The 22,650-nt window shown below is 44.2% G+C and overlaps 1 protein-coding gene across 1 annotated transcript in view; it reads right to left on the reverse strand.

Annotated features, from left to right (window-relative positions):
* Positions 1–2,711: 2,711 nt before the first annotated feature.
* The window catches only part of IPPK (inositol-pentakisphosphate 2-kinase), a 247,777-nt gene continuing 227,838 nt past the window's right edge, over positions 2,712–22,650 (reverse strand). The window contains exons 12-13 of the mRNA XM_069206685.1: positions 18,835–18,914; positions 2,712–3,789 (exon numbers count right to left, since the gene is read on the reverse strand). Of these exons, the coding sequence (XP_069062786.1) occupies positions 3,567–3,789; positions 18,835–18,914 (303 nt within the window). The 3' untranslated portion in view covers positions 2,712–3,566. The remainder of the gene's footprint in view (positions 3,790–18,834; positions 18,915–22,650) is intronic.

The following is a 22,650-nucleotide window of genomic DNA, read 5'->3' on the forward strand; positions in this document are numbered from 1 at the left end:
AAGAAAACCGTTTTCTTTTACATTGTTAACTATGCTTTGCAAGCACTTACTGGCAAAGCCCATTTCTTAATAATGTCATTATAAAGGCTAGGGATACTGGCTATGACAAAGTGTGTTTGTTTTGTAGAAGACAAAGTTTCTCTTCTGTCTTCAGTGCTATCTAAATAAATATTAGAAAGCCCATCATTTGCATTGGCAAAGACAGTCCTATTATTATATATCGCTATAGTCAGGATAGAAATATACTAATATTTCTATCATGTATTTAGAGCTACTGCCAAAATAGTGGTGACTATTTTCTGCAATGCAATTTCATTATATGTAGCGCACTATCAGGTGGCGGCACCAGACCCGCAGTAGAGGTGAGTGGGAGCTGCTTAGGGAAGGGAGAGATGTTGTCCTGAGAGGGTCTTTAACCCCCCCCCCCCAAACACGCAGTTTAAAACATATTTTGATTATGGATTTGGAGAGACCCTATGGCGGGCCACAGATATACACCAGGTGAGGTTTTCTAAATATTGCTGCACCAAAACTAACCTGAAAATACCGGAGGGTAGATTTTTTAAAGGTATGCTCAGGCCTGGTTCCTAAGGTGGTCCAAGAAACGCCTATCAGGGGTAAATGCCTCAGCAAGGATGGGTACTTCAAAGATATCCTCGTTAGGATATATTTTGAGAACCAACTTAGGTTGCATACAAAAGTCTTGTGGCATCACTAACAACTTTTGATGGAGTATTCAGCTGTGTGTTTTGGGACTGTACATTCTGTAACAAATTAATTCACTTTCACAATAAAAAACATTCAGGAGGGGCACACAGATTCTGTGAATGTGTATATTTTCTGATTCAAATCCTGTTGAAATTAAATGGGGCAGCCAAGGGTAGAACAGGGTTCTACCAGCCCATCCAAACACACCCTAAAGTAAACGTTCTTGCCCGAGGATCTATTCCAATGGATTCCACAAACGTAATGTCTCTTTTATATCATAAATGGTATCAAAGGGAGATGCTGGATAGAGGTAGCAGTTGCGTCAACAACCTTAAAGACAAGGTTCTGCAGGAGTTGACTCGAAGGCTGAGATGCAATTGGTCATGACATTTGGATAGATGACAGATTGTGTAACGCTAATTAGTAGGGATAACTAGAGCAGAAAGAACTAGAGCAAAAAGAACGACAAACAAAGAATTACCTGGACTCTACAGTTAGTGTTTAGACGTTTGAGTCTTAAGAGTGTAAAATAAGACTGAAAAATGTGGACTCTGTGTGGCCTGCCAGTCATCTTACACCTGTTAGGGTGGGCTAATGAGAGGTCTGAAATGAATGTATGTATTTATAGCATCCTCTATGGAATGTAGGAGGTCGGAGTATTCTGGATTTTCAAATTGTCAAGTCTCCTCTTTCCAAAGGATGTTTAAAAATACTTTGTGTGGTACTAGAGGAAGCATAAGAGTGAAATGTCTGCTCTTTCAGGGAACAGCCCTTATGTGAATATGAAGAAGGAACTGATTTGTCCACTATCTGCGGAATCATCCACTGACTCAGAAGGGGGCAAAAGTAAAGACCTCACCCACCTAAATCTCAGCAGTGAAGAATTTGACTGCATGGTAAAGGTACATTTTACAACGTCTCAATGACTCATGCATATTGAGCCTGGAACCAGCAACATAATTGAGGTCAGGTTACCCTACAGTAGTAATTCCAAGATCATTGACCTGGCCTGTGAAGACGATTGCAAAAAAATACTGAATACGAATAACACAAGTCTTAAAGGGCAACTACCTTGAATATTAAAGCAGAGGTAAATACACTCGAATATTGTGTGCAGTGCCCCTGAAGACTAAGGATCAAAGCTAGAATGATACAGAATGAGAATTTCAATTTCTGGAAGGTGTTTGAATGACTAGCAATTTTAGAAGCTGGTATTGCAGCTTTTTTGTGTTGGTACTAGACCTTGAACTCAAATTACTAGGTGGGCATTGCCCAAAAATACAGCAACTCTAAGTTACAAATACAACGAAACAGAAAAAAAAAAAACTGCTGCTACCAGTACACAAATAAAGCTTAAAGAAACAGAAAACAATAAGTTTATCGTCTAATCTAAAACTTGCACACACATGCATGTGAACGTTCTTGCAGACTGATTATTTTGGCAAATAGGAAACAGTGTTAAGAAATGAAAGCGGTGACAATATCAAATCTTACCCTGTAATTATGGTTAGCAAATACTTCTTGGAACTGGCAACAGAAAATAAATGACAATACTCACCAGAGGGAAAAGGCCTCACTTGGTTTCCTTAATATTGTTCTCCTAAAAATGTAAAAAGTTCTTTCCTTGTCTAAAAAAATGTAGTCTTAAGGAAGAGGAAAACACGTCTCAGTTCGCTAGATGAACCGGATTCAAAACTCTAGGCAATCAGATTTTGAAAAAGGTTTCAAATATTTTCAGAAATGACTTTTCATTAGCAATAGAAAACACGATCTAAGGTGTCATTTTGGCTGCTGCAAGGTAAAATCGCAAACATGGATTACGTAGTACATTCATTTGTGTAACAGAATTGTCAAACATTTTCAAATTGTGTTCGACCTTGCTAGCTCCTAGAAAGAAATACAGCTTCAAGTCTACCTACTTAAGAAATAAATTTGAAGGATCAACAGAGCCAATGGTAGTCAAATCACTTCTACTTGCAAAGAAGAAAATGAAAACTAACACATTTTTTCCCTCAATAATCACAATATTGTTTATTTTCCTGCCACATGCGTGAAGTAACACAAATGTTAAAACCTTCTCACCCAGATAAATGTCTTACATTGTACATGATGTGATTATTTAAATGTATTAAAAACATTATGGCGTCAGTTTTACAACTTGTGTGGCTGGCAGGAACCCAAGATGCATTCCCATTCGCAACAAGTGCTGTATAAATAAAACAAGGACACTTAAAAAGCTGATATGCGGTCAAATGTAGTTTAAGAATAAAGGGAGAGCAGGAAAACTGTTTTTCATACAAATTGTTTTGGACATTTTAATCACCAGAGAGAGTAAACCATGAAATGAGACTAACATTCCAGTAGGCTACTTATGTTATATCCAGAAATAGACGTTTCTGTCCACAACTTCTATTTTCCGGGGTAATAACTGGAAAAAGATAGGTTAGTGCGACCTACCTGGTACCTAAAAGTCAGAAAGCTGAGAAAATCAACCCAGTTGGAAAAGAAACTAGATGCAAACCATGGCATTAACAACCGTGCATTCAGAATCATCTTTAAAAATCCGAATCTCATCATTCCCTTGTGAGCATTAAGTAAACCCCGGCGTTGGAATTCATGGCACACTTGTGTTATAAGAGTTCACTATACATATTTACAGGTCTCTTGGGCAGCGTCAGAATGTGGTTTGACGAGTCTCCAACCCTCATGTCCTTAGAAAGGTACTTCATTACACTATTTCCTTCAAACTGAAGCCAAGGGGACTTGTCAAAACCTCTTGACCCATGCCAATACAATTTTGTAAACTGTGTAGCACAGCACCTGTCCTTGTTAAGAGCATTTCAACTGCACCAATGTCGTCATACTTTTTGAAGAACTAATGTGCACTCTTCATTTTCCAGTAAGAAATTTGAAAGAGGGTCTTCTTTGGCCTGTATGCTTTTCAGGTAATGGTTCACTATCTTGCTGTCACGCTTGTATTGGTATGGGATGTTGTCATATGGCTTAAAATCCAGATCCAAGATAGAAACAGAATACATTAACCTTGACTGTGATGCTGTAACCACCGACCTCTGTTCAGAGCTGTGAAAACAAAACAAAGGGGTATATTACTTAGTAATCCAGCATTTCAAGTGAGCGGCATTAAAACTTCAGGTCGTTATCAGAAATTCCTTCCTGAATATGGCTGAGTGAAGGATGGGTAGCAGCCAGCAGAATGATGTAATATAATGGGTTGTTTACGGATCTTGCATTGTTAAAAGGTAGATACTGCTATTAATGTTTTAAAAACAATGAAAGTAGTGCACCTTGTGGTAGCTGTCTGAGAGTGCAGTATGGGGGTGGGATATGGTGCAACAGATCCACTGTGTAAGCCTTTCTGTTGTTTACCTTCCTGGCATAACTGATGGTGATTTACAATACAGTTTCAATAGTTAGTTCGTCTTTAGTTAGTTAGTACTCTTTGTAGCTCCTGACAGTCCTTGAAATCAGGATATATTACAATCATTATATATTCGATATTTATGGTACGGCTCCAGTTAGGGTCAATTTGGAGACTTATTTTGCATGCTTCTTACCTTCTTCTCCTGCTCCATTTACTTCCAATTCCGTTTACCTCTAATCACCCACCTTCTAATGCACAGAAGAAGCTTCATTTTTGGTCTCTCTTATGACAGGTTTAGATGTCTTGCCAGCCTATTGCTTTTTTTCTCAGAAAAACGCATACATGAATAGAGAGAGGGGCTGTTGGTTACCACAGTTTCATTCACTGGCTTGCTGAATTCTCATTCAAATGTTGGACATATTTGACATTTTGTAATTGGCTGCCTGATATTTTTCTTTTGCTAACACTTCTGATCAATACACTAGACCTGAGCTGTTGAAGGAGACAAGTCAATGATAAAATCCATAGATTTGATAAATTCACTGTGAAATGTTATATTCGATGCCATAAGTCTGATCTCTATATTATGCAAGTTTACATAGGCAGTATGCCGAACTAATTTATGTAAAAAGCATACGTTAAAGCCAATTGTACTGAAATGGTAGATTGGCTATTATCCTGTGTTAAGCTTGTAGATAGGCATTTTGTTACAATGAATCTCAGATTACCATAACAGGCGAGGGTTTGGGTTAGCACTTCAGACAGACCCTGAGGGAAGATTTGCTCTGAGGATCCCTGTGGAAAAAGATGTGTCAGGTGCCGTATATGTCTGATCTGGTTTTTTTTTTTTGTTTTTTTTAAAGTTACAACAAAGGTGGTAAGCTTGACTTATTTATTGTGAAACACCATTTGTTAAAGCCAGACGGCCATCAAGGGCCATTAACTGTCTTAAAGACTGCAGACATATATTTTCTAACAACAGCTGTAGTTCCTTCCTATTAGCATCATGGAAAATCTGTATTTTCAGCCTGCCACTCCCCCTCAACCTTTTCCCAGGCCACAGCATAGAGGATTTCTGTACGTCTGTGGTTGAGACTGGATCAGCCTAACATTCCCATCTGCGAGGTCCACAGCCAAAAATGTCAGGATTGCTTTAGGTGTAGCGCTGCCCAGGCCAGCCTGAAGCAGGAGGCAGTACCATTGGGCCTACTCCCACTTCTGCGTCCACCTTTGCCCACCTTGTCAGAGACATGGAATGGATTAGCAAGTTTGCTGATGCCCACCCTATCCCGCGACAAGGTGGGGAAAACTGTAGTTGAAGGTGGAGCCTCCCATCTCCATCCCCTTTGCCCCAAGAAAGCCACCCGATGGAGCACTGCTGGAAGGATGCACCAAAGTCACATAACAGTACTAGCCACGGCCTTCCTCCTGAATCCCTACTTCCTCCCTTTGACTGCAGGCCCAGGCACATATTTCATTGGAGGTGTTCAGCGACTCTGTACCTAGGAGACAGAGAGGTGTCCTCTACAGCTTTCTATCTCTCTCGGCATGGAGAGACTCACTCAGCACCACCAGTTGGGACCACAAATGCAGTTTTATAGAGGCTAAGCTTCCCATGAAAGGCTTGAGATGGGTGTTACTGCTGGAGCAACCCCGGGGTATTAAGTAGTGGGGAAGGGGAGGAGGCTAGACAAAGACCTGAAAGTTAGTTTGTGGGGGAGTGAGACCCGGGCATGCTCAATGCAATAGCACCAAGAACGAAGCTAGTAAAGTGCACCTGAATGCAGGTAAACTGAGCTCCGGTAAGATGCACTGAGCTGAGTTTCCCCTCCATGTAACACAGAGTTAAAGAGTAGCTTGCAATAGAAGAAGGTATCTCCTTTCGAGGCCTGCACCGGGTGTGGCCTCTTGATGCCCAGCAAGAAAACTGCAGGAATACGTTGCTTTGCAAGATCGGAGGGATGAGACAGAAAGCAAGAAATATGAAGGAGGCAGTACATATCTGTTTCAGTCCTTGCCTCAAAGCACACAGTTGCACCTATGCCTCCTTTTGAGTCTGGTGTTAGCGAAGACCCTCTGTTTAAAAAAAAAAATCATTAAAAAAACATGCATAGAAGGGCATCAGGCCAGTGATCTTCACCTACTGGTCTATTAAACTGTCAATCAATCAATTAACCAAACATTTACAGGGCGCGGCAAATCGCCTGTGAGTGCCTTGAGGCGCTTGAGCTGTATGACGCTGGGTGGGGAAATGATCATTCGAAAATCCAGGTTCTCTTCTGAATTGCTGGAGTGACAGTGCGGTCCTGGGGTGCAGGGTGAGATTGTTCTAAGCCTTAGCTGCCAGGTGCAAAAAGAAGTATCCTCCGCTGTTGGCTCGACGGATCCATGGGGTGTCTGCAAAGGAGTGGGAAGTTGATCAGAGGTGTCTGGTCAGCTGGTGGAAGGTCAGGCGTTTGTTGAAGTATGGTGGTCCTTCATTGTGCAGGGCCTTGCAGGCATGGGTTAGCATCTTGAACTGGTTTCTCTTCTGAATCGGGAACCAGTGTTGTTTTTTTGAGAGGGAGTGTTATGTGGGTCCTTTTGGCGAGGTCAAGTGTGAGTCTTGCCGCTGAGTTAAGTATTGTCTGGAGTCTCTTCCGGAGGTGTGCTGTGAATCCTATGAAGCGCATGTTTACATAGTCCAGTTTGCTGGTGATGAGGGCCTTCGGGACGGTCCTTCTGGTGTAGGCTAGTATCAATCACATTTTGCTTCTGCCCGCCACAGTATACTGCACGGGACAGTGGGTAATAGAAGGTTCTTTTAAAACCAGAGGATGTGGGACAATGCGTTCTTTTTTACCGCACTGTTTTAGAGACTTCCAAACACTAATTTAACATTTATTTTATTGTTGTGCAGGCCTGGCAGTTACCTACACACTGCTACCAGGCTGTTCCTGCACAAACAGCTTTGAAAAACTCTCATGAAACAAGCACTGGCAAAGCAAATAGGTATTGCCAATGTCTTTTAGCCATGCTGTACAGAAGGGAAGCTGCTGTTTAGCAGGGCTAAAAGTTAATAGCCTGGCACAGAGTGGCATGGCGGAGAGTGCCGTACCGGGGAGTGACAGAGGATATTGGTGTCGGAGACATGGTGGCGTAGACTGGCATGGAGTAATCTGGAGTGGAGTAGATTGGGTTGAACTATTGGCACAGAGTAGAGTGGCATAGAGTGTCCTACATTTGAGTGGCCTGGAGTGGAGTGGAGGGGCGTAGAGTTGTGTGAGATTGAAGTGGCATAGTGGAGTTGAGTAGTGCAGAATAGCACAGAGTAGAGTAGAGTGCAGTGAGTGGAGTAGCGCAGAGTGGTGTGGTACAGAGTGGTGTGGCATGGATCGAATGTGGTGTGGTGTAGTGTGGTGTGGCATAGCATATTGTGGAGTGGCCTAGAGTGGAATGGAGTGGGGTAAAATGGTGTGTAGAGTGGTGTAGAGTGGCATAGTGTAGAGTGAAGCGGCAGATGGAGTAGAGTGTTGTAGAGTACAGTGACCTAAAGTGGATTAGAGGAGTGGAGCAGAGTGGCACAGAGTAGGATGGAGTGGATTACAGTGGCATGGAGTGGTATAGAGTGGAGTGGTGAAGAGTTGAGTGACAGAGTAGAGTGGCACTGAATGGCAGACTGGAGTGCGGGGAGTGGCGTGGAGTAGAGTAGTATGGAGTGGCGTGGCATGGAGTAGCGTGGAATGATGTAGAGTGGAGTGGCATGGTGTAGAGTGGTGTGGTAGTGCAGTGGTGTGGGAGTGAAGTGGCATAGTGGTCCTTTCTGCAGGGTCGGCCCCAAACTTAATGCCTTTTTCCCTTCACTTTTGCTGAAATCTTTTTTGTTGGCCTTAAGCCTCTGTGCACGTTACCACTGCTAGCCAGTACTAAAGTGCTTGTGCTTTCTGCTTAAAACATGGCTTATACCCAATTGGCATATTTAAGTTAGTCCCTAGTAAAGTGGCACTACCTGTGCCCAGGGCCTGTACATTAAATGCTATGAGCGGGCATACAGCTCTGATTGTGCCACCCACTTAAGTAGCCCTTTTAAACATATCTCAGGCTTGCCATGCAGAGCCTGTGTTTGCAGTTCAAACTGCCAGGTCAACCTGGCAAAATAAACCTTTTGCCAAGCCCAAACCTTCCTCCTTAATACATATAAATCACCCACAGGCTAGGCCCTGGATTGCCCAGAAGGCAGGTTGCAATGTATTTAAAAAGTAGCACACATACTTTTAAGCTTTACAAGTCCTGGTAGTAAAACTCTAATTACATTTTCACTACTGCAAGGCCTATAAGCTCACATAGGATAACACTGGAGTTACCTTATAACATTTTATTAGTGCAGTTGCCAAATGGGAAGGGGTACCCAGTTCATTTTTGGTGTCTTTGGAATCACAATTTAAAATCATAACTTATGGTGAAGTCAAATTTTATACTGCAATACTGAAAATGCCACTGTTTGAAAGTTGGCATTTTCTTGCCTTAGCCATTTGGTTCCTGCAGCCTGTCTAGTCACATGATGGGTGTAATTGGCAGCTGAGCTTACTGTATTCCTCCTAGACAGTTGCACACAATGGGAGCTTTGGTGAAACTGGATGAGCCATCACTGGCAGGGTGGGAGGGACGAACTGGGCCAAGCTTCACACCTGAATAGGCTGTGCCCTGTTTCCACACAAAGGGCTGCATACCACCTGTAGTTAGCATAAAGACAGGGACAGGAGAGCAAGGCATCTGTGCACTTCAAAGGCATGCCTTTAGAAGCTTCTCACTACTTCAAAAAGGTACAAATGTACATACATACTGGACCTCAGAAACCACCACTTCGGTACACTTCCGGACCTGTGGATACTCTCCCAGGAAGGAGGACTGCTGTGTTAGTGAAATGACTGTCACCCTGCTGTATGCTAATCTGAATGAGCTACTGCCTGCTGCCTTCTTGCCTGGGGAAGAAGAACTGGACCTGCACCTTCATTTTGAACCTAGGGCCCAGGAGTGACTCCAAGAACTAGTGTTCTGGCCTCCTGATCTGAGCCTCAGGAACACAAAAGGCTATCAGACAGCTCCTGGACCTGTCTTCAGTGAGTTCCTGACCCCAAAGGGGGCCTCTCAGGTCTTGGTCTGGCTTCTGGGCTGTTAAATCAAGCTTTCATGCTCTTTGCGACAACAAACTGGCCCCTTCGCACCAAGACTGTGCCCTGTTTGCAACAAAAATCAGGGCAAGCCACCAGCAGCCATTTCTTTGCACAGAAACATTGCCGCTCATGGGGGACCACCAGCCCGAAGCACCAGTCAACATGTGTGCAACACCCAGCCTGCTCCTCGCGGTGCACTGCCCATGACACGCTTCTTGCAATCATGTCCAATGTGAATAGGCCTCTTGGCACAAAACTTGAGAAGGTAAAGCTTCAACAGGACTAATTTGGGCCTGTACCTGGCCTGTGCTCCCTTGCGGTCGCCCTGAACTTTTGACTTTCACCTGGTCCAGAGTGACCACATAGCTGTGGTTGGCGATTTGCACTTTTAGGCACCATTTTACAGTTTATTCTTTAAAAATTCATAACTCTTGTCATTGTGGTCTTGTTTTATTTATTGAATTTTGCTCTATTTTTCTAATGTAGAGTGGAATCCTTTTTGGTTGGTGTTCATACTGTTGTACAAATACTTTACACATCGCCTCTAAGTTAAGCCTGACTGCTCAGTGCCAAGCTACCACAGGGTTGGGCACAGGTTAATTTGGGGTGTGCCTATGCATGCCAAGGATTGTGGTTGCTGCTTGACAAAGACACACACCCCAGTCCACCAACAACCCAATTTCTCGCATGTGTGGAGTGTTGTGGAGTAGAGTGGTGTGAAGCAAAGTGAAGGGTATCGAATGGCATGGAGTGGCAAGGCAGAGTACAGTAGAAAGGAATAAAACAGAGTGTAGTAGAGTGGCATAGAGTGGAGTGGCACAGAGCAACATGGAGTAGGGTGGAGTAGAGCCAAGGGGATTAGAGGCCTGAGAGTGAAGTGGCCTAAAGTAGAATGGAGTGGAGTGGTACAGAGCAGAGTTGTGTATAGTGGAGTGGCGTGACAGAGTGGAGTGGCAGACTGTATTGAGTAGAGTGACACAAAGTGTTGTGGAGTGGCATGGAGTCGAGTGGTGCGGCAAAGGGGAGAGTGGCGTAGGGTAGAGTAGTGTGGTGTAGTGTAGTAGAGTAGAGTGGCACAGAATGGAGAGAAGTACAGTGGCATGGAACAGAGTGCACTGAGAGAGGTGACGTAGAGTAGCATGGATGGACGGGGAGTGGCGTAGAGCAAAGAGAAGAGTGATGTAGATTAGAGTGGTGAAGTAGAGTGCAGTGGATTGGAGTGGTGTAGAGTGGACTATGGAGTGGCGTAAAGTGGAATATGAAGTGGAGTGCTGTAGAGTAGGATGGAGTGGCACGGAATGGCATTGAGTGTTGTGTAGCAGAGTGAAGTGGCTCAGAGAAGAGTCAGAGTGGCGTGGCATAGCACACAGTGGAATGGACTAACAGAATGGAGTACATGGCATGGAGTGACGTGGTGCAGAGTGGCATGGTGTGGTGTAGAGTGGAATAGAGTGGCTTAGAGTGAAGGATGTGGAGTGGTGCAGGGCTGAGTAGCGGGGTAGAGTGGTGTAGAGTGGGATGGAATAGGTTGGATTTGTATTGTGTGGTGTGGAGTGGCACTGTGTGAACTGGAGTGAAGTAAGTGTGTGTGTGTGTGTGTCTGTGTGCTTGTGTGTTGACGGGGGGTTGGGGGATGTGAGAGAAGGGGGATAGAGCCGAGGGGCATTTTGTGGTATGGAAAGCTGCCCGAGTTGCCAGCGAATTTTCCTATAGCCCTTCAAAGCTTGGTCAGGGCTAGTGAGTGCTGTACAAATGCAACTATAATACAATACACTAGGTTACCAATTATCTTGACCTATGCTCGATGTAAACATCTGATTCCTCTGATCCCATGCACAAGCTTCTCAGTACGTACACGCGGCTGCCAGAACTGGCAGAAATAATTGCGTTTTAGATTGGGAAGGGCTAGTAGACAAGACAGCAACATATATTGTAGCAGTTTGGGATAAAAGAGATGGAGCCAGGAGGCGGCAGTCAAAGAAATAGTATCTGATTCACAGAGCGAGCAGCGGGCGGACACCAAGTTGAATCTATCTATGCTTAAGCAGGCTACAAGCCCTTTAATATAAACAACCCCCTCCCCCCCCCCCCCCCCCCCCCCTCGAAAATACAGTGATTGCGCTTTGCAGGAGAGACCTAAAAACAGGGATTTCCCAACATGAACATACTGTCCGTCACATCATCTCTGGTGCAATAGTAGAGTGTGAGCTTCTCATGTGCAAGATCTTAGGTTCAAGCCAGGTCTGCTGTTAAGAATGTTCAAGGAAAAAAATTAAGTGCCCTTCGCCTAAAATATTAACCTTGCACCAATTACTTTAAGAAAAAAATACTGTAGGGCTTTACGTATACCGTGTCTGCATATTTCCTTTCCAACCTGTGCACCAACATTTTCACTTTTTCGCTGTCTCTTCATTTATTTGAGCTCTGTTTTTCCACTGAAGTCAAGGAGCGCGTCCAATATGGGAGAACTTCATGCTCTTCTATTTGGTTCACTAGGCTCTTTTCACTCCTGTGCGAGTTGATCTCGGAACGACGGCCTTTCTGAGTTCACAACCTAGTTTCTTTCCTTTTAACAGCAGACCCTGCGTGCACTGGTATAGCTTGCTTTGTTTTTCTATGGGCGCAGCTCCACCTAGTGGCTTTTTAAATAGCCACTTTGCGATAATTGTACACACTTCAAAATCCGCCGTTGTAGGTATATATCTTTTAATGATGTACTCCTTTTGTAGGCCAAAAGCCCGAATATAACAGCACAAAATAATGAAAAACGACTTAGAAAAAAATAAACACAACTTCATATACTTTTCAGTGGTGCAGTCTGTAGAGAGAAAAAAGCTATGTCGTCTTCGATTACAATATCACTTTAGCAATCAACAATTAAAGTCCTTGTAAAGAACATGTCCACTATTGTTTGTTACGGCTCTGTCGCCAAAAGTGCTTTTAATAGCATTATAGTTTAACCACAAGTAATTGTACGGCCTCCGATTTGGAAAAAATGTCCTAAAGAACAGAAAGAATCATTGAAACACTGACTGGTCCATGTTGTTTTATTACAAGAATGGCGAAATGACCTTGTGTCATTTATGTATGTGGCTATTTCCTGTTGCACCACTGCATTATTGTTTAAAACAATATACATCTATACATCAATGTAGACGTTCAGCCAATATGATTTCTTTTGATCACTCAACCCCATTCTGTTATATGCAACAGTCGGGCAGCAATCTAACATTCATAGAGAACTGGTACTGCAAGGTTGCCTAATCTTACTGGTCTTTGCCAGGTCCGCAAAAGTATTTGGGCATACCGTCCATCTTAAAGAAATGGGTGAATTTATTTGAGAACTCCCTATTTGCAGAACGCAGCTTGGCAAACAGTGGCACTATAACATGTTAGGCATCCATTTTAATGGCAGGGAGTTAGAATGTCAGCCTTTGTGCATTTTGACATTGGTAACCTACAACTTGTGGTACAAGACAGTGGGAGTTCAAGGATCTTTAGCTTAGAGATGCAGATATGTTCTTAGGTATTTGCATGGGCTACTGGCAACGGGAATAATACACCAAACTAAACCAGGCTTTGCATTTAAAAAATGCCTCCTTGAGGAAGGAGCAAAGTTGGAGAAATTATTTCTCCAAGAAGATCACATATTGCATGTGTGCTGCACTGTACAGCACACATCCAATGTTTGAAATGCTTAAAAAAATGTCTGGGCATAGAATGTTGTACTGGAAGGGTATACTTTCAGTACAAAACCTATGCTAGAGCAGGCACACACCTTTGCTACATGGTGTGTGCTAGGCAGTCTGTTTCCGCGCCATTTCAGGTGCAGAAAGCAGTAGGCTTATTTTGTGTTCTCTGTTGCACTACATTTCAGTAATATTACCTATTCTGGTAGCACACTTGTATTCACTATTACACATTTTGTTAGAATAATTATATTCACTGTTCAGTGAGGTCCATGGTTCATGCAGAGTAACTGAGCTAAAGACAATATAATCAAACACAATGACGTTTTACGGTTGGGCCTTTATAACTTTAGGTTTACTACTGCTCTCTGAAGGTTCAGCCTGTATGATTGCTATAAGTAAACTAAATACAGCCACGTTAATACTCACCCTTTCATCAGTCTCCCATCTATACACTCATTACTCAAACATTCATGAATGCAGTTACATAACCATGTCACTCACTCATCCCCAAACCACTGACTTATTCTCACATTCACCCAATCACAGCCACACAACCAACACACAAGCTCACTAATCATTGGAGAATCACTTTGACCTTTAAAATAGCTAGACTGCTTGGCGTTGCCAATGCTTGTTATATATTTCTGATTGTGAGAAAGTAGCCTCCTTTTAGCATGGTTACGTGTGTGTGTGTGTGTGTGTATTTTTTTTTTTTTCACTGTCTCAGTGGGATCGTGCTAGCCAGGACCCCACTGCTCATAGTTTGTGGCCTGTGTGTGTTTGGTCAGTAGTGCTTAGCTGAGGAACTGAAGTTCTGCTAGCCAGAACTCCAGTGCTTATGCTCTCTCCACTTCTAAATTAGTCACTATAGTTTAGTGACTTCATATTCCAATTCCATTTGGCACACTGGATTCTCTCCCCCCCCCCCCCCCCCTTTATACTTACCTAGTATGTGGTACATAGGTACCCAGGGCATTGGGGTTCCAGGCGATCCTTACGGGCTGCAGCATTTCTTTTGCCACCCATAAGGAGCTCAGACAAACCTTTTTGCAGGACTGCCACTGCAGCCGGAGTGAAATAGTGTCCACACTATTTCACAGCCATTTCCACTGTGCTTAAGTAAGTTATAAGTTACCTATATGTCTAGCCTTCATTAGCTGAAGGTTAGGTGCAAAGTTACTAAGTGTGAGGGCACCCTTGCACTAGCAAAGGTGCCCCCACGCTGCCAAGGGCCAATTCCCCGGACTTCGTGAGTGCGGGGATACCATTACACGTGTGCACTACATATAGGTCAATACCTATATGTAGCTTCACAATGGTAACTCCAAATATGGCCATGTCAGGTGTCTAAGATCATGGAATTGTCCCCCCCATTCCATTTTTTTTTGGGGGGGGGGGAAATCCCATGCATCCTGGGGGCTCCACCATGGACCCCCAGTACTGCCAAACCAGCTCTCTGAGGTTTGCACTGCAGCTACAGCTGCTGCCACCTCACAGACTGGTTTCTGCCCTCCTGGGGCCTGAGCAGCTCAGTCGCAGGAAGGCAGAAAAATGAATTTCCTTTGGGAGGAGGGTATTACAGGCTGGGCAAGGGTAGCCTCCAAGAGCCTCTGGAAATGCTCCGAAGGGCACAGATGGTGCCCTCCTTGCATAAACCAGTCTACACCTGTTCAGGGACCCCCCCTCCCCTCCAGTTCCTGCTCTAGCGCAAAACTGGACAAAGGAAAAGAGTGACCATTCCCCTGTCCATCACCACCCCAAGGGTGGTGCCCAGAGCTCCTCCAGTGTGTCCCTGGCATTAGCCATCTTGTTTTACAAGGTTTGGGGACACTCTGGAGATCTCCGAGTGGCCAGTGCCAGCAGGTGATGTCAGAGACCCCTCCTGATAAGTGCATACCTGGGTAGGTAGCCAATCCCACTCTCAGGGCTATTTAGGGTCTCTCTTGTGGGTGTCTCTTCAGTTTCAGCCTGCAAGACTCCTCCAGGAATCCTCTGCTTCACCTTCTAACTGTCGGATCAACCGCAGACTGTTCTAGGAACCACTGTAACTGCAACAAAGTATCCAAGACGACTCCTATAAGATGCAACTTTAACTCCAGCCACCATTTGCAACAGTTTCCATGGTGTGCACGCTCTGAGGACTCCATGTCTTCACCCTGCACCAGAAGAACCGAAGGACTCTCCTGTGGAGTGACAGTCACTTCCCTGCTTCTACAAGCACCTTCTGCGAAGACGACCAGTTCTCTGGGACTCCTCTCCTGATGACGAGCGTGCTCCCTGGAACACAGGTGGTGGACCAACATGGCCCAGACTGTCCTAAGGTCCAGCTGTCTAAGTTTGGTGGAGTAAGAGCTTGCCTTTCCGGTTTGCGACAGTATCCCTATCCAGATCCTTGGGCTTCTGTGCATTTCTTCTAAGAATCCTTTGTGCAAAGTGTAGCCAAGGTCCCCAGCACTCCATCTTGCGACGCTCAACTCGCTGAGTTGTTCCACAGTGACGTGGGACCTTCTTTTGTTGTGCTGCACCAACCGCACTTCACAACTTCTTTGTCCCTGTGTCCTGGGACTCCCATGGGTGTCTGGTTATCTGTGGGCTCTCTCCAGTGTTGGGAGCCCCCTCTGCCTCATCAGTCTGAGTAGAGGCCGCCAGGTCCCTCCTGGGTCCAGGCAGCGCCATTTTGACGCAAACCGCGACATTGCTTGAACCAAGGCTTGTTGGATGAATCCAGCAACGCCAGCAGCATGCATCCAACATTCTGACGTAGGACATCTCTTGCACCACGCAGGAACCCGCAGCCATCTTCTTTGGTGCTCTTCTGCAGATTTCTTCTAACCAGAGAATCCTCTTTTGCACCATCTTATAAGTTGGCAGGGGCTCCTGTCTTTCCTGGAATCTTCTGCGACTTCTGGACTTGGTCTCGTCTCTTCACAGGTCTTCAGGTCCAGGAATCCACCATTTGTTGCCTGCAGTCTTGCTTGGTTCTTGCAATAACTCTTATCACGACTTAGTGTGTCCCGAGGAAACTTGAAGTACTTTACTCCTACTTTCCTGGACTCAGTGGTGGGGTATTTTACTTATCTTTGGTGTTCTATTACACTCCCAGCGCCCCTCTACACACTACATTTGCCTAGGGGGGAATTTGTGATTCGTATTCCACTTACTTAGTATATGGTTTGTGTTGCCCCTAGGCCTATTGCATTCTATTGTATTTTCTACTGTTTGCACTATTCTATGACTATTTACTTATCTGATTTTGGTCTCTAGTTTATATATTATGCATAATACTTACCTCCAGAAGAAGTATTGTCTCTAAGATATTTTTAGCCTTGTGTCACTAAAATAAAGTACCTTTATTTCTGGTAACATTGAGTATGGTCTTTTATTGTGTATAAGTACTGTGTAACTATAGTGGTATTGCAGGAGCTCTGCATGTCTACTAGTTCAGCGTAAGCTACTCTGTTACAGCTATCTCTAGACAGCTTAAGCTGCTAGAACACTGCCTACATTTCACTAATAAGGGATAACTGGACCTGGTATAAGGTTTAAGTACCTTAGGCACCCACTACAAACCAGGCCAGCCTCCTACACTGATCACATGACTTCTACTTACACCCATGTAGACACAGAAGGAATATTCCTTAATCATCATATTGTAAGTCAAGAATGATCAGCCTAGAACCTGCTTAATTGTGCCTTGTAGGTAATACATGAATGATACATGAAGAGGGGCAGGCAAAATCAGCACAAACTCTGTAGCACAGGCCTCAAAATATGCCACAGCACATATGCCGACAATACAGGAGTCCCATAAACACATACTTTATGTAATGTAATCTTAGCACGATAGCATAGTGTCCAGGAACATTGTTGCACTGAATGGGAAAAAATATTTACCAAAGCCGTGGAAGGTAAATAACAAACCCAAAACCCTTTAATAAACTGTCGACCCTTAAAGTGAGGCACGAACCGGACAGTCTAATAATTAAAAATGGTAAGACAGTGCTCAAAGCTAGGATGCGTTTTAAGAGAGCACAGGGATGGATGGAATACACGAAAGGCATTTCTTCAGTTTTAAGTGCTATAAATCAAAGTTCATTAGTACCCAGTTTAACAGCACTCAATATACATTCGCTCATGTACAGACTTGCCGTAGAAGAAATTGTGCTGCAGTAAAGAGTGCTCCACTCAAACATTCTGGGAACTCTTAACAGTGGCGTTGCTAAATGGGTGCCAGAATGCTTGTGAGGACCTCTTCAGAGGGGCTATATATTATTTGCCCAACTTTAATTTTGTATTGTTTTAATTTAAATTTTCCATATTTATATGACTGATGATTGCCTTGTGGGAATGACTGAGCTTAATACAGCAGGCATGAGTTAATAAGTGTGATAAGACTGTAAATGCTATAGGTCTGATTGGTTTATAGAGAAATTTTATGCCAGAGGTCTGATCTGTTCATTCGGAGAAGGTACCACAAAGGCAGTAAGCCCTGCTGATTTATTGTGAAAATCCTAAGCATGGAAGCCTCCTTAAATCCTTGGGGCCCAAAGTCGCACAACAGTGAGACAAAAGGGTGCCAAAGACACACAAGATGACTTCTTTAAAAGCCTCTACTTGCGACATTGCTGATGGACCCAGGAATTCAGGGTGAACTTGTATAGGGTGTGGAACCTCTGTTCATCAGTAGGAGATTAGGATTGAAGCCAGGAGAAACCTGGACGTCCATGCAACTTTTCTGGATGAAGTTGGTAGGACAAGAGAGAGTCACGCTTTGACTTCTTGTGTGTCTTCTTTGACTTGGACTTACCTGACAACTTGAAGTGTGAGGAGAATCCTTCACAGGAATAGTCTGAGAAAAGGAACAGGTCTGCATCCTATACCTTTTCTGATCGTGTTCAATGACACAGAGCTTTGTTGATTGGTGTCAGATTGCCATGGGATTCATTCGGGCACAGCTCCTGCAGGTATTGGAGTCGTGCCAAGAGGAGGCACCAGAGACATATCTGGTGAGAATCTGTGACATCGCTTCTTGGTATTTTAGTGTTTCCAATTCAAATCTCCAATGTTCCTCTTTTAAACTGAGCAAACGCTAAAAAGAGCACTCTACTAAGAATATTCCTCTTCACCGTAAAATAAAACACAATTTTTTATTTTATTTTTTAAATCACAAAAACGAATTATCAATCACTTTTCTAGATAATCTGGATCTGCTTCTCAAATCTCTGAGGCCACTATCTTCATAAACGTAATTCAAGCGGCTATAGCCACAATATGATTCTCTGAGGCAATTCCAATTGTGAAATCCTCATACTGGACCAGTTGCAGGAATGATTGCAAAAGTCAAAAAGATATAAAAAACCAGTGACGAGTCAAGGGTATTGCGGGGGATAAAATCAACAAAACACAAAAGTTCCCATTATGGACGTAGCCCCAAGTCAACATCGGTAGGATATATTTGTTTTTCAAACTGACTGTGGTACAATTCCTTATCATACTACTATTTTCTAGGATAGTGTAAATAGTTACTATAATGGGCTCTGCATACATAGATTGAGATTTTTAACAAAATGGTTCCTGCTTACTACACATATGATGAAGTGGATCATCAGTCTATGGTGGTCACTGTAATAAATACATTAAGAAAAGATATATAAGCTATAACTCATAAAAAAGAGCATGTATATGTCTGGAGTCCTTTGTAAAGCTTGTCTAACATTTATATCATATTAAAGTGCTCCCTATTTTGGCAGATAAGGGTATTTCGGCAATGAGTGACTACATAATTTAATGCACATCACTTAACATTGTCAATGGAGTGCTATCATCTGTGATAAACAGCTACAAATTTTCACATCACCAAACAAGGATTATTAAATATGACCTATAAATATTTCCTTACCATTCATCCTGAAGGTATGGAGAAAGGGCAATCATTATGGAGCAATCTTTGGCAGTCATCGCTACTCTATATTGATGAATCTAAAAAAGAATGAAGAAACTGTTATTCAGAATCAGAAAAATGAAAAAAATCAGAAAGATGAACTATTCATTCTGTAAAATACATAAGACACATTTCAGACTCTTCTACAGGCCCATTATGTTTCTTCTGTGAGCCAGTTCCCAAACCTGGGCCTACTAGACCCTCTCCGTAGGGCACAGAAATATGCTTATCTCGAAGAGATGTCTGACTCCGACTCACACCTTAGACATGCTCAGAACAAATTATGGACACCTGGATGAATATGATCTAGACTTGGAAAATGCTTGGGACCTTGATGCATCTCTAATGGAAATCATTCCTTAAATCTCTAGTACTTCTTCAGAAGAAATCTGTTTGTTTACATCTGTGTTATGGAAAGTAAAGTAGTAGTTGGTAGAATTGCTTTTACCGACCGAGGGAAAATCCAACATCCTGATACAAATTCAACAGCCTTCTCTGTGGCCTTTAAAACTCTGCCACTAATCAATTAATAATTGTAAGAGCCTGTATTGGCTGCTTGGGAGAAAACCTTCTTGGGCCCAGTGAAATAAGGAGCACATAAACCATAGGTATGCACCATCTGATTTTCACTTCTTGTCGATGTATCCATCACTAAAAAGTTGGGTGGCTTTTTGGTTAACCAGTACCATGGTCACTCACCGAGATAAGTCCTTCCTTACGGGCAGGACCTATGCATGTGAAGGATTGTTTCCTTTTCTCTCCAATTGGATGGCAAGACTTGGGGAGAAAATAAAAATCCTCTTTTCTCACAAAAACATGCTCTCTTCTTTTTTACCCAGTTACAGGAGGGCATTTCAAGTTACAAATCAACAATTTAAGAGAGAAGCAAGGCAAATAGTTGAAGCTGAATTTAGCTTCCACACTCCACCAGAGACCTGCAAGCAGCCACGGCCCGTCCTTTGGGGCTGAGGGACCATGCCCCCCGCTTTTTGCCCCTCAAAAAGAGTCTCGGTCAGGCTGAGCAATGTTCAGCCTGAGAGACGCTCTTCATTTTCAGGTCAGGCACCCAGGAGCTAGACATGCGCTATTTGCGCAGGCTCCCGGCTGCCTGAACGTAACTTTGCTGGGCTGAAGAAGTCACAGCCCTGTGGGGATGACCTCCTCAGCCTAGCAAAGGTGTCTCGAGGCCCTCCCACTCATGACAACGGGGAACCTCACTGATTGCTTTGGAACTGGTTACTTCAGTTTTAAACCCTGAAGCGTGCCCATGGCCGAATGTCAATCAGTGACACCTCGTCACAGAGCGGGGTGGGGTCAGCAGTCTCACTAACCCCATCCCTCTCTGTGACGAGTTGGGTCTGCAGCCTTCCCTCATTGCCTGACCTTAGGTTAGCCAGTGAGGGATGGCAGCAGTCCAAACCCTCCTGGGTCCTCCGAGGCAGAACTAAACGTAAGTGTATGTGTGTTTTTTTTTTTATTTAAATGAATGTTTGGTGCGTGCGTGTATGTTTTAATATTTGACAATGAGTGTTAAGAATGGATGTGTGTGCATGTGTGAATGAATGAGTGTGCATGCTTGCCTGTGTGTTCCGCCTGCCCCCCTCCCTCCTAAAACTACTGGATGCCACTGCCTGCAAGCCCAGCAGTTACCTGGTGGAAAACCAGAGGGAGGCTCTTTTGATCCAGCATGAAACAAGTACTTCAAGCCTCCCTTCCCAGCAACATCCTTGCTGCATACATCCCTCTAAGCAAAAGAAAGGGAGAACACTCAGGCAGTCACAGTCAACCACTGAATACTTCAGTGGCAGACAACATCCTTCTTGTGGTCCTTGTGGACCCAGCAAGGTCCTTGTGGACCCAGCAAGGTCCCTGAACATTCCCATGACCCAGATGACCCTGTTCTGTTACCACCCAGACAGAAAACATGGCTGTGGCCATCTTGACACATCTTGGATGGGGATGGAGGTGCAGAGTGGAGATCTCTCACTGCTTGGATGGGGATGGAGGTGCAGAGTGGAGATCTCTCACTGCTTAGGCAATCTTCCCCTATCCGCACTCATGGTCAATCCACTATCCAGAAAGACCTGCCGATATCTGTTTCTAAAGTTGCTGTTGGCTGCCAGACATAAAATCCAGCTCCCAGTGATACCTCATTAATAATGCTTGGGTCTTGTGGGTATCAACATCCACTCTATATGCCGGGATGAGCAATAAAAAAAATAAAAAATAAAAAAATCATCTGAAAGCAGCAGACCATTTAGAACTTGGCGGCTAGAAATCACTCTCAATCTCCCATGTCACAATCACATCACACCAAACTACATCACACCTGAAGGAGCTCCGCTGGATCCCTATATACAAACCACCACAATTCAAACTCCGAGCCCACACTTTTAAGGGACTACATAATACTGGCTTATCATCCCTAAACAATCCCATCTACTTTCACAAACCTTCCAGACACCTCCGGCCGTCAGGACTGCTCTGTACATTAGGGGTGGGTGGTAAACCCCACTCTTCTGGCGAAGTTTTGCCCACTCAGCTTGGAGAGGCAAGTTCAGCAAAAACACCGGCAACTGCCGCATGGCTGTGTTTACCACCCACCGGCACCAGTCACCGGAGACAATACTCCCCTTCTACCACCCTGAGACAGGGTGGCATCATACTTCTCGAAGCGGCACATGTCCAGTGGCTGAATCAGGAATTGATGCTTCTGGTCCAGCTACGGCCTGTTTTTCTGTCTCGGTGTCAGAGGATCACACACCCAGGGTGAACAGGAAAAGGGCGGCAAGGAGCTGACAAAGGAGGCCGGGGATAGCAGATCCCACCTGAGTGTCCCATAGCAAGCTTGCAGCTCATGTAAGCTCCAGGGTGCGCTACCACCCAGAGCCAGCAGCACCCAACCCAAAAGACAGAGCAAACAGCCACCCATGGCAGTGCTGGCACTAACCTGTACTGGGGATCAGCGGGAGGTAAGACAGCGACATGTACAGAGCTCTTCATAGGCAGTGACTACTGTGTGGTGTGTGAGGGGAAAACTGCACTGACTCCAGGGAAACATGCGCACCTGCGGCGTTATGAGGGAAGCTTTGTGTGGGGAAATGTTACGCTCCTACCGCCCCCAGTGTTGGGGAAGCTTGCACATTTGACCACTCTGTATATTTTGTTCTGGTCAGGCTTGCATAGCTGCTTTGTGTGATTTATATTTCTTGCCTCGTCTATTGTGACTGAGGAGTTATCTTGCGCTGTTATTGGTTATGTTCCCTGTTGTTTATAAATTATACATGGAGACTCAGGTAAAATCAACCAATACTACTGGCCTGACTTACCAATGCCACCAAATCCTTGCCAAAAACGAGTGAACTAATACAAAAAGATGAATTTAAGCTCTGTCTACAATATAAATAATGAATTCTATCAAATGCCCAAAGGGCAATTTACCCCCTTTTTGAGCGCAAGCTCCCAGGGTGCGCCAAGCAGCGAGACTGCTGCTGCTCCCTGAACCAGAAGAACAGTCATTAGCCAATTGGGGGCCAGGCAAACTGTTTTTGACTCACTCACTGTCTTGCAGTTCAAGGGACTGGCAAAGACTCCTACATACTGAGCAGCCAAACCAACATAGCCAAGCCGGATCGATCCACATCCCGCCAGATAATAATTCCTTAACAAATTGTGAAATCTTCAGATATCCGCTGAAATGACGCTGCCAAGGACCTGCCACTTGCAGCTGTCTGGTAAGCCTCTTTCACAAGACTAAAACGTGCAGGAGGATTG

This window comes from Pleurodeles waltl, chromosome 9 (genome assembly GCF_031143425.1).
Source record: "Pleurodeles waltl isolate 20211129_DDA chromosome 9, aPleWal1.hap1.20221129, whole genome shotgun sequence".
In the NCBI taxonomy this organism is placed as follows: domain Eukaryota; kingdom Metazoa; phylum Chordata; class Amphibia; order Caudata; family Salamandridae; genus Pleurodeles; species Pleurodeles waltl.